This window comes from Conger conger, chromosome 1, assembly GCF_963514075.1.
Source record: "Conger conger chromosome 1, fConCon1.1, whole genome shotgun sequence".
Classification (NCBI taxonomy): Eukaryota; Metazoa; Chordata; class Actinopteri; order Anguilliformes; family Congridae; genus Conger; species Conger conger.
In genome coordinates this window covers 79,058,791-79,076,942 of record NC_083760.1, presented here as the reverse complement: position 1 = coordinate 79,076,942, position 18,152 = coordinate 79,058,791, and the positions used below count along the sequence as shown (strand labels likewise).

Here is an 18,152-nt window from a genome sequence, read left to right as displayed (position 1 = left end):
CTCCGTACCCCTCTCCCCAGTCCTACAGTTCATAACTTACCAGACGCCTGAAGGGGCAGAGGACCATTGACATCATCACCACGCCACACACAACCTGCGTGACGGCAATTGAAAGTTCCCTTTCGTTCCGAGTTTTGTACACGTCACATCAACATACATTTTTGCTACTGTGGTTAAATTATTCTTGAATAAAAATAAAAATAAAAATTTACGGGTACCCTGCATATTGTCAATGTAAATGAAACTGCAGGATGGAAACTCCGTGGCTTGAGCAGAAATGCATTTTTTTTCCTACGTGGAAGCCTTCATAACAACGCAAACGAAAGGTTTCAACCACAGACAGGTTTTGCACACAACGCAATCATGCGACACAGCCTCGGAGGCAGAAACACACATCTTTATTTCTCAGGGCACAGGAAACACAGGAATTTGAACTGCACAAAATCTCCTGGTTGTCACCCTCTCTTTACACACCCAGACTCAAAGAATCCTTTTCTTTTATTTATTTTTGTAATCTTTTTTTTTTTTTTTTTTTTTTTTACATTTTTAAAAATACTTTTAATCTGACTTGCGGTATTTCCTGTTGAACTTCTTCGCGGTTTGTTAATTTGTCTTTCGGAACAAAAAGAGGGAGAGCTGGAAGCCAGTTGGCAGAAGAAACGATGACATCACAAAAGCCGTAACCAATGGGGAGAGAGGAGTGCGCTGGGGGAGGGGGGGGGGGCGTGATGGCAGTAGGATGGAGGAGGGAGAGACCGCAGACTGGAACACTGACCCTCTTCTCTCCAGGAACAGCCTGCTCGAGCAATCAAGTCCAACCCTTCCTGCCATTCAAGTGTATGTGTGTGTATGTATGTTATAAAGAGTAGTGCATTTAAGTTTTCCTGTAATTCATCTTATGTCAATTGAGAGGCTTTCTGTATTGGCCAGTGTCACAGCTCATTGTGTGTCTGTGTAAATTTATGTGTGTATGTGTGTGTGTGTGTGTGTGTGTGTGTGTGTGTGTGTGTGTGTGTGTGTGTGTGTACGTGCGCACGCATGTGTGTGTATAAGCTCCTCCCCTCTCCTCTCACTCCATCACTCTCCTGTAGAAGTACAGGTAGCCCAGGTCCTTGGGGGGCTTCTCGGAGGCACACACTTTCTGATCGTTAAAGATGACCCACCTAGGCGGAATTTAAAGAGAGAGAGAGACAGAGACTGATTTTATCTGCGTCAGTAAGCACGGACACGAGACTCCACACACGCCACTACCGAGGAGCGCTCTGGTCATTGAGGTTAAAAGGGATCGTCCAGAAGCACAGGACTGGTGACAGTGCAGCACAGAGCTCACACACCTGGCACTAGCATCAGAATAACAAGCAATAGCTAAGCAGTGTTAAAAAGGCAGCCACTTCATTTACACCTATGTACATGTTATTCACACATATTTAGATGCGCTACGGGGAACATTTCGTCGTATGCACCACATTTTAAACAGACGAACACTGCTGTGAGCAGTTATCAGCAAGCGACACATTTCTGGTTCTCTTCTCCACACCAGAGGTACCAAGGCGCATGTTCAGCGACTGTTTTCATCATGAATTTATTGTACCTCTGTGCCAGCTCTTTTCAGCCAAACACAATGCAGGCCCAGATTAACAGTGCGTGGTTCTTTTGAGGGATATTGTGAGTGTGAGATGGTGAGTGTGTAAGAGGCTCTGTTGAGGGGTATTGTGAGTGTGTAAGAGGCTCTGTTGAGGGGTATTGTGAGTGTGTAAGAGGCTCTGTTGAGGGGTATTGTGTGTGTGTGTGTAAGAGGCTCTGTTGAGCGGTATTGTGAGTGTGTAAGAGGCTCTGTTGAGCGGTATTGTGAGTGTGTAAGAGGCTCTGTTGAGGGATAGTGAGTGTGTAAGAGGCTCTGTTGAGGGGTATTGTGAGTGTGTAAGAGGCTCTGTTGAGGGGTATTGTGAGTGTGTAAGAGGCTCTGTTGAGGGGTATTGTGTGTGTGTGTGTAAGAGGCTCTGTTGAGGGGTATTGTGAGTGTGTAAGAGGCTCTGTTGAGGGATAGTGAGTGTGTAAGAGGCTCTGTTGAGGGATAGTGAGTGTGTAAGGCTCTGTTGAGCGGTAGTGTGAGTGTGTAAGAGGCTCTGTTGAGGGGTATTGTGAGTGTGTAAGAGGCTCTGTTGAGGGGTATTGTGAGTGTGTAAGAGGCTCTGTTGAGGGATAGTGAGTGTGTAAGAGGCTCTGTTGAGGGGTATTGTGAGTGTGTGAGTGTGTAAGAGGCTCTGTGGATGGGGTATTGTGAGTGTGTAAGAGGCTCTGTTGAGCGGTATTGTGAGTGTGAGTGTGTGTAAGATGCGTGAGGGGCTCACTGTTGGTCCTTCTTGATGTGGCAGACGTAGTGGCCGCACATCGTGCTGGCGCCCATGTGACTGATGAAGGCGAACAGCTCGTACTCTGAGAGAGAGGGACAGAGTCAGAGCACAGCCGGGTACAGATGAGCACAGGCACGGTGAGACTCATACGCACACGCACACACGCATGCGCACGCACGCAACCACACACACGCATGCGCACGCAACCATACGCACACGCACACACACACACACTTGCTCACACATACGCACACACACACACACACACTTTTACTCACACACATATGCACACACACACACTTGCTCACGCACGCACGCACACACACACACACATACATACATACATACAAACGCACACACATACATACACACACACACACACACACACACACACACACACAATGCATCCCCTCATCCAGTCTCCCTCCCTTCCTCCATCGCTCCCTCCCCCCGTGTGACTCACTCCCGGGGCCGTCCCTCACGCGGGGCCCTGGAGGGGCCTCCCTGCTCCTCTCGCTCTCCACGGCGGGGCGGCCGCCCTCCGACACCTCCATGGACTCCAGGTCATCCAGGTGGGAGAAGATCCAGTCCACCGCCCTCTCCAGGACGTTACTCTGAACGACACGTCCCACCATTACACGAAATCACTACACATCTCACACACCGAGAGCCTCACACTGGCCTGCCTTTCTCTTCGGATATTAAACCGTATACAAATTCAACCCAGGATCAGCAGCGACAGGGGGGGGGAGAGGTGCGTTTCAAGCCCGCACTTTAAATTACCATTTAAAAAGGAAAAATCACCCACTTTAACAGTTTGCCCAAATGCGGAACATTTTTTACATTTACATGCCATCTACACTGGCAGTTATAATGATTCACGGAAAGAAATGTGCCAATTCACATGAAAACCACAGAGCACTTAGCCCACGGGGGATTCATGGTTGTACCGCTCTGAAATCATTCGTTTATATAAATAAGGCAGAAAATCGTGACCTCGGATTTACAGGGTTCTATCTGCGTTCTGAGTGGTTCTGAGATATTGAGCTTCAAAGATTCCACAGTGAATGGGCTCCAAGTAGATACGACCATTATTATATATTTTTTTTAAAGCACTTTTAAACAGTATTTTTGTGTCAAGCTTCACACATATTTCAGTCCATTTTTAGTTCCAAGTGCCCTACACTTAAACAAATTCTTGTCAAAAAATGTCAGTTACAACCGTATAATTCCAAGGTCTGAAAATACGAAGGAACGAATGAAAACAGGTGAACTAAAAGCAGCTGTGAATGAGGAGTGAGGCGCGTGTGAAAGTCAGAGACTGAGGAGCAGACGGCGTTGGCGGTAAGGCTCAGCGTTGGCGGTAAGGCTCAGCGTTGGCGGTAAGGCTCAGCGTTGGCGGTAAGGCTTGGCGGTAAGGCTCAGCGTTGGCGGTAAGGCTTGGCGGTAAGGCTCAGCGTTAGCGGTAAGGCTCAGCGTTGGCGGTAAGGCTTGGCGGTAAGGCTCAGCGTTGGCGGTAAGGCTCAGCGTTAGCGGTAAGGCTCAGCGTTGGCGGTAAGGCTCAGCATTGGCGGTAAGGCTTGGCGGTAAGGCTCACCGTAGCGCGTAGCGCCCGCGTGGCCTGGTCTCGGCTGAAGCCCATGGAGATGATGGTTGCTAAGTGCTCCTCAGACACGGGCTCCGAGGGTGTGGTCCCAGGGGCGGAGCTACAGCCTGGCAATACCAGGGGGGCGGAGAAATCTGCAGCCAATCAAGAGAGGAGGAAAAAACGTGAGTTAAGAATAATTCCTCAATCCTTCCATCATCTAACCCACTCAGGGTCATGGGCCGCACTGGAGAGGCAGGAATGCACCCTGGACAGGCAGCCAATCAATCGCAGGGCTAGTTCAGAATAATCTGACATAACTGTCAATAGACAAATGGCAATAGTAATATCACTTCCAATAATGACATTGTTGTGGCTGCCAGCTCTTCCTGGTGATAAGAGGTATGAGGCTTTACACATTTTAAAACGGGCAGTGCTATAGCACGTCATCACAGACTTTTTTTTACACTTCTGTCCCCCAATACCCAATCATTCTGATGCTATGGCACCCATCACAGCCGGCGCTGTCCCTGTGGAAGGGTGCAGACCAGCTCAGGGTGCGCTCTGAAGGGCCTGGTGTCAGTGCTGCCTCTCCTCACTCACACAGACACGAATCAGAGGAGGACTCTTCATCCGCAGCTCAACAGGCCCGAGATCCCGACAGTAAACGGTTCAGTGTTAATGCAACTGCAGTCCAGTGCATGTGCTCTGTCGGAGTAAATTTACTTTACTTTAATCTACGCTCCAGACATTGCGACCGGATTGTCACAGAGCCCCTTTAAGCTGCGGCATTGTTCAGTGAAAGCTAGCTCTCTCACGGTCAGGTCCACCCACCTGGGTCGTCCATGTGGCCCATGACCCAGTTCATGGCGGCGTCGATGCCGGTGTTCCCGGTGTAGTACACCGCCTTCCTGCAGGCCTCCAGGGGGAAGCCCATCTCACACAGCTGGGACACTGTGGAGTCATCCAGCACCGGGGCTGGGAGGGGTGGAGAGGGAGAGAGAGTGAGAGAGAGAGGGATGGGGGAGAGAGAGAGAGAGGGATTGGGGAGAGAGAGAGAGAGGAGGTGGTAGGAGAGAGGGGAGAGAGAGTGTGGGGTAGGAGATAGAGAGAAGGGAGAGAGAGAGGGAGAGTGGGGTAGGAGAGAGAGAAGGGAGAGAGAGGGGGAGAGTGGAGTAGGAGAGAGAGGGAGAGTGGGGTAGGGGAGAGAGAGAGAGAGTGGGGTAGGAGAGAGAGAGAGATGGGAAGAGAGAGGGAGAGTGGGGTAGGAGAGAGAGAGAGAAGGGAGGGAGAGTGGGGTAGGAGAGAGAGAAGGGGGAGAGAGAGAGGGAGAGTGGGGTAGGAGAGAGAAGGGGGAGAGAGGGGGGAGTGGGGTAGGAGAGAGAGATGGGAAGAGAGAGGGAGAGTGGGGTAGGAGAGAGAGATGGGAAGAGAGAGGGAGAGTTGGGTAGGAGAGAGAGAGAAGGGGAGAGAGGGGGGAGTGGGGTAGGAGAGAGAGATGGGACGAGAGAGGGAGAGTGGGGTAGAGGAGAGAGATGGGAAGAGTGGGAGAATGAGAGTGAATATTAACGGTGCACAAGAAGCACAAAGTGACTGACCGTCCTACAGCACATTAGAATTGACACTTGTTTATAAAAAATGTAAATAAAGAAATACTAAATCCATAAAAACTAAATGGCTGATACTGCACATGATGGTGAACAGAGAGCTAAGAGCAGCCAAAACCCCCATGTACTTATTCACACCTTGTGAATAAGTGCCTGAACATCCAAATTGAAGAGGAGGGGGGAAAATGGGCACAAAATGGAGGAAGAGAGTGAATGCAGAACCAAGACAGAACAGTAGGCCAGCAGCACAGAGACAACAGAGGAGAAAAAGGGCAGAGTGAGACTGCGTAGAGAGAGTTATCCCCTTGTTGCCATGGGAACCCAGATTACCTTTGACCTCTGGGGCCCCGGGAGGGGGTTGGGCCACCTCGGGGAGCAGCTCCTCCCCCGGCTGCTGCCCCATCCCACGGAGCGCGCTCAGATCCAGCGTGTCGGGCACATCGATGCTGACATCTGCAACAGCCATTGGCAAATCATGAGCACAGACTACATTAAGCCGGTGAGCTCCCTCCATTCACCGGTTACACCCTCCGCCAATCACAGCCAGAGGACAGTCTGTAACAGGCAACCAGCCACATCAAACCTTGCGCTTCAGAATGATTCCAATCAACTTCAGAAAACACAACTTGAAGGACCATACCAGCATTTTGGATATCAAAGCCCATTTACTCCAAATTTCCTGCCAACGGTCTCTCCATGGACTAATTTCTGGCGGAGACATATTCTGTTGTGGTTGTTTTCGGCAAACGTGTTGACTGACGGTTAGCAAAGCACAACATAATGACAGAGAATGTCATCGATTGGTCAAAAGTTCTGTCCTATGTTTACCTTTTCGGTCTTCTTCGACAAAAAATGATCTAACCTATGTCATTTTCGAGATTCCTATTTAAAGCAAATTGATTTTCATACTGTTCAAAAACCAATTGAAACCAATGGGTGCCTAGAAAAGCTGTTGTATGCCTTAAAAAAAAATTTCAGCAATGTAAAGTACACAAAATGTGTAGTAATGTGTAGCTTTAACATCCAAAATACCGTTATGGTCCTTTAAGAGTACACCTAAGTCAGTAAGTACCTCAGGTCAAGACATTTCTACAGCTTTCATGATCCAACAAATATCTCCAAACAGTGCTCACAAAAAAGAGAAAAAATAAAAGTAAACTAAGTGAAAATAACTGACAGAATGTGTACTCTCCCCGCGGACGTGTCACTGCAGGCATACTTTGGAAACACGAAACGCATTCCGGCAATCAGCAACCCACCAATGGGAAGAGCACAACCAAGAGGCCTCATGATCACAAGCATGATCAAAGCAACAATAACACATCTTTCCAGAGGCACAATGAGTTTATGAATGTGCCATTTCAAAGAAAGCTAAAAACAATAAATCTTATTCTATATCTAAACAACAAAAATAGAAACTGATGGCGGACATTTTTGAAGAACTGCTTTCTTCATATCAGCTTTAAGGTGTACTGCACACCACATAAGCTGGCTTGTTTTTCCTTCTGTCTTTGAAGATATACACTTTCAGAAACACTTACTATATAAACAACTATATAAAATAATTTCAATGAAATTCCAATAATATTGAGTTTATCGTGATTTGATTTACTGTCATCTTCCCCAATAAATGCCCAATTCTGAATCTGTCGCAGACCGCAAAAATATGACTTATTTACTGGACAAGCAGAATTTGACTATTAGGAAAATGTCTGAATTCGATTAAGCTGCACCAATGTTACCAAGCGCCAAGATTGTGTATGGTCGGAGCTCCTCTGTGTGGTGCTTTGTGGAAATCTGAGCATCCGGCCAAACCCAGCCCAGACAGAGTTGAGTTAGTAGCGGTGGGGGTTCAGGTGCTTCACAGTGTGGGGAAGTCTCTCAAGACTCCATGACAGTTTCATCACATTACATTACATTACATTACATTACATTACATTACATTAAATGTCATTTGGCTGACACTTTTATCCAAAGCGTCTTACAGTTGATTTTAGACTAAGCAGGAGACAATCCCCCCCTGGAGCAATGCAGGGTTAAGGGCCTTGCTCAAGGGCCCAACGGCTGTGTGGATCTTATTGGATCCTGTCGAACCACCGACCATGCGGGTCCCAGTCATGTACCTTAGCCACTACGCTACAGGCCGCTAACCTCGCTTTAGGAGCCCAGGCAGAGCCACTGGAGGAGCCGCACTCTCTGACATTGCAAAAATAAAGCTGTGTTTCTGTGCGACTGGCAGAAAGGAAGTGGGGTCGATCTCCTCGGGCGGAGGTCAGACGGGGGTCAGTTCTCTTACCCAGTTTCTTTGGGACCCAGTCCAGGCCGAAGGTGAACTTCTTGACCTGGATGACGAGATGATCAGGGAAGGAGGCGAAGCGGGTGGTCCTGGCGGGGAGGGGGGGAGGGGTTAGACTGCTTACACACCGTGCTTCACAGAGGAACACATCCTGCAACCTCTTTCTGTTATCCCACGATTGTAGCACACAGTCATCTCCTGGTTGACTTTCAGCGCATAGCTGTCCAACCCCCGTTCGCGGAGGTCCTGCACATTTTCCCTCCAACCCTTAACCACACCTAATTCAACAGCTAAAAGCTGCCAATTAGTAGAATTAGGTGTGCCAAATTAGGTTTGGAAAGAGAACCTACAGGACAGCAGACCTCCAGCAACAAGACTGGGCAGCGGAGGCCTGGATTCTGGCTCCTCATACAGTACAGAACTGCGGTCCATCTCACTGCTAAACAGCATCTGACCTTGAAGTCCATCCCGACTGCCAGCTCACACAATTAACAGTCCGTGCACGGTTATACCGTGTCTCTCCCAGTGGCCCAGTCTCTGACACACTGTTGAAATGTGAGCAGGAGAGTCGCTGAACGTGCAGCTTTAGCAGGCAGACTGTGGGCACGGTGCCCGACAGCTCGGCCCAGGCCATCTTAATCGCCCCCTCTCTCCCCAGGTGACGTCACGGCCAATTACGCAGCCGGCCGGAGTTGGCGATCACACAGTCTGGACCCAGCGTTGAGCGTGGAGCCCACTAACACACTGGAGCAGTGCTGATGAGCTCTCAGCCAATACACTCACACACTGGAGCAGTGCTGATGAGCTCTCAGCCAATACACACACACACTGGAGCAGTGCTGATGAGCTCTCAGCCAATACACACACACACTGGAGCAGTGCTGATGAGCTCTCAGCCAATACACACACACACTGGAGCAGTGCTGATGAGCTCTCAGCCAATACACTCACACACTGGACCCAGCGTTGAGCGTGGAGCCCACTAACACACTGCAGCAGTGCTGATGAGCTCTCAGCCAACACACACACACACACACACACACACACACACACACACACACACACACACACACACACACACACACACACACACACACACACACACACACACACACACACACACACACAGGAGCAGTGCTGATGGGCTCTCAGCCAGCACACACACACAGGAGCAGTGCGGTCACTGAACGAGCTCACACTGTGCCCAGGCGGGCTCTCGGGCTGCGGAGTGGGCGCTCACTTGCTGGCCGTGGTCTTGGCCTGCACGGCGGAGCTCCAGAAGTCGGTCAGGGTCTCGGGTTCGCTCAAGGCAGCCAGGCAGGCGGCGAACGGGATGCGCGCGCGAGGGGCGGGAGGAGGGGGGGCGCCCGCCGATTCAGCCTCTTCACGCCGACGATCCGCCTCCTGGATTTCCTCTGAGCGCAGGGAGGGAGAGAGAAATAGAGAGAGGGAGAGAGAGGGAGAGAGAGGGAGAGAGAGAGAGAGAGAGAGAGAGGGAGGGAGAGAGAGGGAGAGAGAGAGAGAGAGAGAGAGAGACAGAGAGAGGGAGAGAGAATGTAAGAGAGGAGAAAAGGAGAGAGGGAAGACGATGGGTTTGAAGATAAGAGAAAGATAATACTGTATATACAAGAGTGGATATTACAATACTAATGTGACAAAGTTCAAATAGTACAACTGCTCTCTCTGTTGAAAATAATGCTGAAAAATTAGCATAATTTCAAATGTTCTAAGTGAATGAGCGCACAGAGTGGTATGTTCTGAAGAACCTGTGCATCAACAGCCCTTTAACATTTATACTACATTTCCCATCATCCCCTTCCTTATAGCACAGCCTGCTGGGAGCTGGAGTTTACCTATGTTGGTGGCCTGATCCATGGGTACAGGTAGCTGCACGATGTAGTCCACCCTCTGCGTGTACTTGGCTTTGTGCGACTGCTGACAGACGATCCTCTCTTCCACGAGGAAGCGGAAGGCTTCGGTGGGGTTCTCTCCCGAACGGCAGTTCCTCTGGAGGAGTTAATGCAGAACAGGGACTTCAGAGTTAAAGAGCACGACGAGAACAGAGGCGCACAAACACCAGACACTCAACCCTCGATTATGGAGATTCCGGCGACAAGAATAAACACAAGGGCTCAAAATGGAGGAACAACTGAACAACTGAAACATGGATGTGGCCAGACGGACAGGTAGAAGATAAACAGAATAAAGGGATGAATACATGTTCCGTTACCTCCACCATGTTAATGAAATGCAGTAAAAACTCCTGAGCGTCTTGCTGACGATTGGTGGAGAACTCCGGGTGCCCTCGTCCAACCAGGGCCTTGAACATGCGCGGCGCTATGCCAACCTGGTCCCCCTGGAAACCACCAATAGCATTTCATTACTGCAAGTAATACAAATACAAACAGACAAATTGTGAGAATTACACATAGATGCACCATTGATATTAAAAGGACTTTGTACCCTGGGCTCAGAGTTCACAGTGGGGTCATCTCCCGGGTCAGGGGCTGGTTTGGAATATTCCCCGGACAGCAAACCGTAGCCCAGTTTTCCTCTGAAAAACAGTCAGCATGACGTAAACATTTATTTTTCATTCAGTCAACAACACTGAAGTAATATCCCCCCCCCAACTAGCTCAACTGTTTATACATTAGCTTGCATATATTGAGGCTACACTGCGGTGGAAACATTATTTGATTATGATCATATTGATGATGATGATGATGATGATGATGATTACACTCACACTTGCGTTTTGAAGTCCTGGGTTGGGTCACTGGGCGCCTCAGTGAAAATATTCTCAATGTTGGAGACGTACCTTTGGAAGACCACACAGGTGAGTCACACAGATTATATTTATTCAAAAACGGAATAAATATAAGTGCTCATCAGCTTTCCATTGTCTTTAGTGGCCTTACTTTTTTACATTGTTACAGTGAGCTCCAGTCCAGGACTAGGTCAATATCTACACACAGACAGAAGCGAGGAACCCGGGTACTGGAGGGACCTGGTGCCGCATTCATACACCACTGCAGAGTAAAAGGGCTGATCCAGGATCAGGGTTCCTCTCACCTCCTCCATAATGAGCCAGAAGGGCCCAACTGACCTCAGATCAGCGGCACTACTGCAGTACACATTAGGAAACAAGGGGGGCAGGCCGGCGGGTACTGACTTGCTCTGGAAGTCCGGCACGGTGAAGAGCACTTGCATGACAGAGTTGAGGTAGCAGCTGTTCCCCAGGTTCTTGATGCCGGTGAGCCCGGGGCCCGAGAGGGGCCGCAGAGTGGCCCCCGACTCCTGGATCACCTCCCACTCGCCCACGCGCTGGTTCACCGCGATCTCCAGCTCCGTCATGGTGCGCTCCGTCTGGGGGGGGGGGGGGGGGGGGGGGGGGGAGAGAGAGAGAGAGAGAGAGAGGAAGAGAAGAGGAGAGAGGGGGAGGGGGAGGGGGAGAGGTGGAGAGAGAGAGAGGGAGATTGAAAAGAGGGAAAGACAACACGAGAGAGGAGAGAAGAAAGAGAGTGAGAGTTGTAAGCAGAGATGCGTGCATTATTGATTAATTACTGATTAATTCAGATGCCCCACTGTGCGGACGAGACTAGGCGAGGGCGATCCCAGCAGAGACAGAGGAGTGTGCAGTTCATTCTCAAGACATTTAACTGAAGAACTAGAATACTGCAGTCATACAGTGTGTGACAACATCAAGCACACCGCAGCACACAGGAGACAATAGGCCACTGTTGCAAACTTGGCAACAAAGCAATTTTTCCGTGTCTACCCCCAACATTTTTCCACTGAAAAAAAAACAGCGGTAAATTACATTTTTCAGAAGCACTGAAGATACACCGCGCAGCTAGAAACTTACACACGTTACGCAAACAACAAGGCAACAGACTACCGCACCGCGTCTAACCGTAATAGCTCCGTACCTTCTCCATGGTCATCATGTTAATGCCAAAGTGAGAGAGATGTTCTGGGAGCTTGGAGTCCAGCACCATGTCATCTTCATCATAGGAGTACACATCTGCCATCATAATCAAACAACACAGGTCTACATTAAGACACAGAACCGTCCTTACGTAAGGCACTGGACAAAGCCAATTCAATCAGTAGTGCTGCACTAATCATCCCTTCGGTTGATTGGCAACACCACTGAATTGATGGTAAAAGTGTTTTTGTGGTGATTAGTACCAACATGTGTACGAAATGTATACTGCAGAAAGAGTCTTAACCAGCGTACGTGTTACTTTCTGGTTTTTGTAGTGCATACCCAGTCAGCATAGCACTGCATTGTGTACTCTAGCTCTGCCATTAAACTGCCCAAACCCTTCCTTACCTGCCCCATCGGGGGTAATTGTTCCCAGTTTGACGGCCAGGGGGTATCCGGTCTGCTGAAAGTACAGGAGGGCGTGGTTGTTGCCCCCGGAGCCGTCAAAGTACCTGCGGCCGCAGAGCACCTTCCCGTCGGACAGATTCATCCACAGATTCTCCTGCAGGTCACACACCTCGCACTTCCAGCCGCTGAGACACACACAGGAGAGAGTCAGAGCTTACACACACTCACACACCTCACACACACACTCACCTCACACCTCCACCTGCTGAGACACACACAGGAGTCAGAGCTTACACACACACACAAACACACACCTCACACCTGCTGAGACACACACAGGAGAGTCAAAGCTTACACACATGCACACACACACCTCACACACACACACATATATACACACACACACTCACCTCTCACACACACACACCTCACACCTGCTGAGACGCACACAGGAGAGTGAAAGCTTACACACACGCGCACACACACACAAACCTCCACCTGCTGAGACGCACAAAGGAGAGAGTCAGTGCATCTGTCTCACACACGCACGCATGCACGCACGCACGCACGCACGCACGCACACACGCACACACACACGCGGCATTATCACGGGCACTTAGCCGACAAGGGCTCATTGGTATGCGCACAGATAACAGACAATCAAGGTAGGGCTGCAGTGTCCGCAGGGTTTTATGGCCCCCTTTCGATCAGCAGCCGCTATAGGCCTTCAGCTGCCTGGCTAAAGATGCTGTGCGTCGACTCTTTAACCAATCGATGACTTAAACCAGCACACGAGACCAGCCGGCACCACAGTCATACAGGACTGGAGTCAGATAGCCCGGGACTAAGGTATGAGCACGGATGCAGAGACAGGGTAGGAGCTTGTAGCAGTTGGCTGACACAGACCAATACACCCCATACTGTCCTTGGTGTGCCTTCCACTGGAAAAGCACACCAAGGCAGATCAGCACCGAACAGGGTCACTGTTAACTGATTTATTGGAGAGGATTCCATGACTGTTCTTTTCTTACTCATAAACGACACGGCAAACATGGCGATTCTATAAATAAGGCACTTAATAATAGAAACAACACGATGAAACTTTAGATTAGAGACACTGGAAATGTGAAACATTTAACATTGCAGGAATGAGACTAAACACCAAATAGCACTCTAAAAAAAAAATTACATCAGGCTATAATAAGAGAGCAAGCCAAAAAAACGAAAGTAATTACGACTGGTATAAATGTCACTGCGCCCGTTTTCCGAACCCAGGCCCTTACAGGGAGGCGAGTCTGGCACACTGTGGCAAAGTCACACCCTGTGAACCGTGCTCAGGTCTCCATTACCGCCCCGAGGCCCAGGCCACAGAGCCGAACTCAGAGACACAGGGCTAGCAGCTGCCAGTGAGCACAGAGTGACTCACAGTGTGGATTCGCTATGTAGGGCATTTTACATAAGTGTGCCTTCTCCGCAGACGCCCAAAAGGAAACAGACTGTGTTGACCATGTTGACACAGGGTCAGCAAGGTTTGATGAAAAGACAGTGCTTGTCAATACAGGACTATTGCTCCCATCATTGTGCTGCCTCTGCGCAATTCTGCCACCTCACTGGAATGCTCCCAGAACTGATGAGTTGAAATAGCACTGTATAAACCATGGGTTTTCCACATACAGTGTTTGGTGTCTTTAGATAGCTAATGATGTGGGAAATAGTTTGGTGTCATTGGTGGTGTAGTACACTGGTTGCTGAATAAAGATCTTGTAGGAATAAACCACAGGTAATGCAAGTTAGCTGTGAGTCAGCATCCAGCCGTAATACAAAGGTTAACCAGGTTTGTTGGACATACAGAGATAACATCAGCAGGACCGTTGTTACCGCCATCTTGTGACTCTTTATTTGATGATTTGTTGTTTTCCTGTAAACCCTGGGTATATAGAGGGGAACGTGGAATGGTTTGAGGAGACTCGCTAATACGATCTCCTGCACACTATTTGCGTATAGCCATTCATATTAACTTGTAATTCTTGTAACACATTCTGTTTCTGCAATGCACATTGTTTAATAAATTGTATTAATTTGAACCTGCATCCTCTTGGCTCGCACCACTGCACACTTAGCAGTTTAGAGTCCAAACAGACAGACGACCTAGGATACTTGCACCCCGTAGTCACTCGCCTATACACCAGTGCCGTCACAAGATACATACTACGTGTATAACTGTAGGCTATACAGGCCACGGGCACGTCCGCGTCTATACAAATAGATAGCGATCATATAGAGCCACACTATGGGAGGACATGTGCAGTTCCTTTTGTTGAATTGTTAGAACAGAGGAGCAGTTGAACTTATCTTTTGGAGTCAGATAAACAAGAACAAAATTTAATTAACCCTGTTCCAGTAGCATTGGTCAGACTACACGCGTTTCCTTCACTTCTCGGATACTTCCGCCTTCTAGTGTATTTGGGGGGTTACTTACTTACAGCTACATCAATAAAATGTCACATTAAACAATATATGTCCCTTTGAGATAACACCATTACAACAAACAGCATTGTACAGGGTAGCTCAAAACTGCTTCAAGTCAAGAGCAATTCAGTGAGTGAATTGCAAATTCAATTTAGTGAACAAACCGATATTCAAGTAATTAATTAAAAATTCCCTGCAGAAGATTATGGCCATTTTAATTTGCTTAAACAGATGTTATAAATTGAATGATTTTGAAATGTAATTAACTGCTAACCTGAACACATAGCAGCGCTCTACAGAGCTCCCATTTTAGGAGCATTTGCTCCTGAAAATTGATGCGTGTTAACCGGAAATATAACTTTGGAGCACATCGACTACGTGGGTTTTATTAGTATGCTCCTAAAATGTTTAATTCAGGAGCACAAGCTCCTTGGAAAAGATGTCAGTGGAGAGCCCTGCATGGCACACGGGATGGACGAGGAATGGCAACGTGACCCGCAGACGCAGAGCAGGTGTACATGCAGACGCAGGTACAGACAGAACCCAGCCGCTGTTACCTGGGCGGGATCTTGACTCCGTTGTCCAGCTGCTTGAGTTGGGCTGCGTGTCGGGACTCCTGCCTGACCTCCCCGTCCCACTGCTGAACCTGCAGGGCGTGGGACACCGAGTCTGCCGCCATCAATCCTGCCATGGACTGGGACACCTGGGGGGAGAGAGGGGGTCAGCAGAGAGAGACACAGAGACACAGAGACCTCACACACACACACACACACACACACACACACAGACACACACAGACACACACAGACACACACACACACACACACACACACACACACACACACACACACAGAGACACACAGAGACACACAGAGACACACAGAGACACACACAGAGACTGAGACACACACAGAGACACACACAGAGACTGAGCGGAAAAACAACAGAATCCACTGCAGTCTTCTCTCAACGCTCTTCCCTACATCCCACTACAAACTTCCCCACCCATTAATTTCCCTATTCCCTACCCTCTCTTTCACCACGTCAGGCATGCTGGACAGGTCCTCCGATGTCACTTCCTGTCGGTCTGGAAGAAGGACGACTTTCACTTCCTCCTCGTACTGGTCCTGCTCCACATCAAACCCTCCCTCTATCCCTGAGGGAGAGGAGAAGAGAGCAGGGTGAGGTAGTGCTCTACTTACAGAAGTTCAAAGATTGCAGTACAGCAGAGCGCATGGTCCTCATGACAGAAGAACTCAATGAAAGAAAATAAACAAATTAATGAATTAGTGGGTTGAATGAATGGATGAATTAATTAATGATTCAAGGCAGTAGTAAGATAATGCAATGACTTGCATCCGCTTACCAATAGCCAATCGAGTAGGCTTCTTCTTCGGTGGGTCGCCTGAACCAGAACTATTGTCATCCTCCTTCTGTGTAAAGACATACAGAGTATCGTGAGGTAAAATAATCCTCCTCAGTATTAATCCAGTCTTCTTAACTAGCCTAAGTAACATAGCAACAACCAACAACCTACAACCACCTTACCGGCAACTACTACCAACTTGAAAACTTGGAGAAGAAATTAAACTTCCGTCATGGCCTTGCATCAGAATCATTATCATTATCTTTATCGTTAAACTTTGCCACATAACTATGACGTTTGTTATAGAATAATGATAACTAGGCTTGCGTTTGAGCCGTTGACGGACCAACAGCATGTATTACTTCATTAAAATTATGTGATCCCTGATTGTGATATGCACCCGATATTAAATAAGTTATCCATGGAGGTTCCATGCGACGATCTTGGGTAACATTAGCAGACAATCTTAGCTAACTTTTAAAAAAGTGATTATTTTTTTTTTTTTTACCTGCGCTTTACGGGTGCGTGTGATGTGCAAGTAGGCTCTTTGGCCGGTCCTGTTGTAGTGCCGGTCAACATATTGACTGCCAAACCCCAGGAAAGTATTCATACACACGTACAGACCTCCCTCACTCTCCTGAAAAAGAAACAAACTCAAATGTGACAGCGTACCAGACTAGCGTCAGGCTAGTTAAGTTAGCTAAACTGATGCAGAATGACAACGCACGAAGCCGGTACTTTGGCATAAACACAATATAGCTAAACACTGCCGCGTGACAGACACGATGTGGCGTTTGAAAAACACCCCAAGTGAAATTAAGTTACGTTATTACACAACATGATGAGAAACTAGCCAAGTAGCTCTCTAGTCAACAAGGAAATTTACAAAATGTAACTTGATAAGCAGGAACATGATTAAATACGTACATTAACATTAAAGATAGGCGGAATGAAAGGGGAAATAAACAGTCAGAAGTGAAATTCAAGTGAATTAAACCACCTAGCTATCCGGCCAAGTCATTATGAATATGTAGTTACATGTTTGGCTGGTGAAAGAACTCACCGGCGAAGAAAAGGAGAAGGCGCATTCGTCTTTGTGGACACGGTCCCCGGGCCGCGGAACCCGAATTGTGGACAGGACCGACATCAAAACCTCACTCGCCTCCGCCATCTCTAACTGTTTGAATTTGTGCTTTTTAGTCAGATCGTTCTCTTCTGTTTTCTGACTTTCTGCCAGCCTCCTTAATTCCACTGGCTCTAGGTTTTTGTTTTATTTCCTTACCACTCCACTCTCTAGCCTTTCTACCAATGAATCCCTCTCTCTGCCTCCTTACGTGTGCTCCAGTGTTTCAACCGATGCAAGGCCGGACGCGCTCCCGACAAGTACAGCACTCTCGGGTTCGCGCAGACAATAATCGTAATATATAAAACATGAACGCCCACAGAAATGTAAAGGACGAGATAATAGCTTAATTTATAGGTCGCCAAGCGTACCAGTTCATACGCGGTATGCCTAATGATTCTCAAATCTTTATAATATTGTCGTGCCAATCTGGTATTTTGTTCATACGGTTTCTATAACGATCAGTGGAATCTGTGCAATGTCTATGTTCAGTTGATGTCTGTGGACGAAAACACTTATAATGCCATTTAATAGGCTACTAAATACCATACTCCACAAATAAACTGTATTTGTACAAGGCCTTTTAAAATTAAATTACAAATGTAACGTTAACATTGGTGCAATTCAATTACTGACAAATGACCTAGTCCCAGCATGCAGCTTTTTTTATACCGTATTACCACAGTTATTACGGTAGTCTTTTATCGGCGATGAGAAAGCGAAAATCTGGCACTACCATAACTTCAACCCATCATCGCCACCACGCTGGTGGAGGTATGAATCGCAGAGTTTGCAGATGAATCGTGCACTTGAAGCTTCACGCAGCCTACATGTACATAGTTATTACCTCAAATGAGGAAACTTTTAATTTTAACGTGTAATTATTATAGTTCAGTAAATGAGCCCATTCACTCACAACTCATTAAGCTAATGACATTTGTATAGATGGACGGACGTGCAGAAATAGTAGCCTATGCGTTTGCAATATTCACCCTGACAGAACTCAATCCTTACTA

At 48.0% G+C, this 18,152-nt stretch overlaps 1 protein-coding gene across 2 annotated transcripts; it reads right to left on the bottom strand.

Annotated features, from left to right (window-relative positions):
• Positions 1 to 376: 376 nt before the first annotated feature.
• Positions 377 to 17,421, bottom strand: usp5 (ubiquitin specific peptidase 5 (isopeptidase T)). 2 transcript variants are annotated; one of them, XR_009708338.1, is made up of 21 exons: positions 17,077 to 17,421; positions 16,522 to 16,650; positions 16,014 to 16,080; positions 15,676 to 15,803; positions 15,205 to 15,350; positions 12,179 to 12,363; positions 11,772 to 11,866; positions 11,015 to 11,208; positions 10,589 to 10,660; positions 10,306 to 10,396; positions 10,073 to 10,198; positions 9,696 to 9,849; positions 9,083 to 9,257; positions 7,843 to 7,931; positions 5,877 to 5,999; positions 4,774 to 4,917; positions 3,952 to 4,094; positions 2,818 to 2,968; positions 2,352 to 2,436; positions 1,015 to 1,163; positions 377 to 970 (listed from the first exon to the last, which is right to left on the bottom strand). XR_009708338.1 is itself a non-coding variant. In XM_061236077.1 (20 exons), exons 1-20 carry the CDS (start codon positions 17,182 to 17,184, stop codon positions 1,070 to 1,072), a joined length of 2,499 nt encoding a protein of 832 aa, XP_061092061.1. In that variant the 5' UTR covers positions 17,185 to 17,421; the 3' UTR covers positions 377 to 1,069. The 2 variants fall into 2 exon arrangements, 1 of the variants encoding a protein (XP_061092061.1); XM_061236077.1 differs by having other exon boundaries at positions 377 to 1,163.
• Between the last annotated feature and the right edge of the window lie 731 nt (positions 17,422 to 18,152).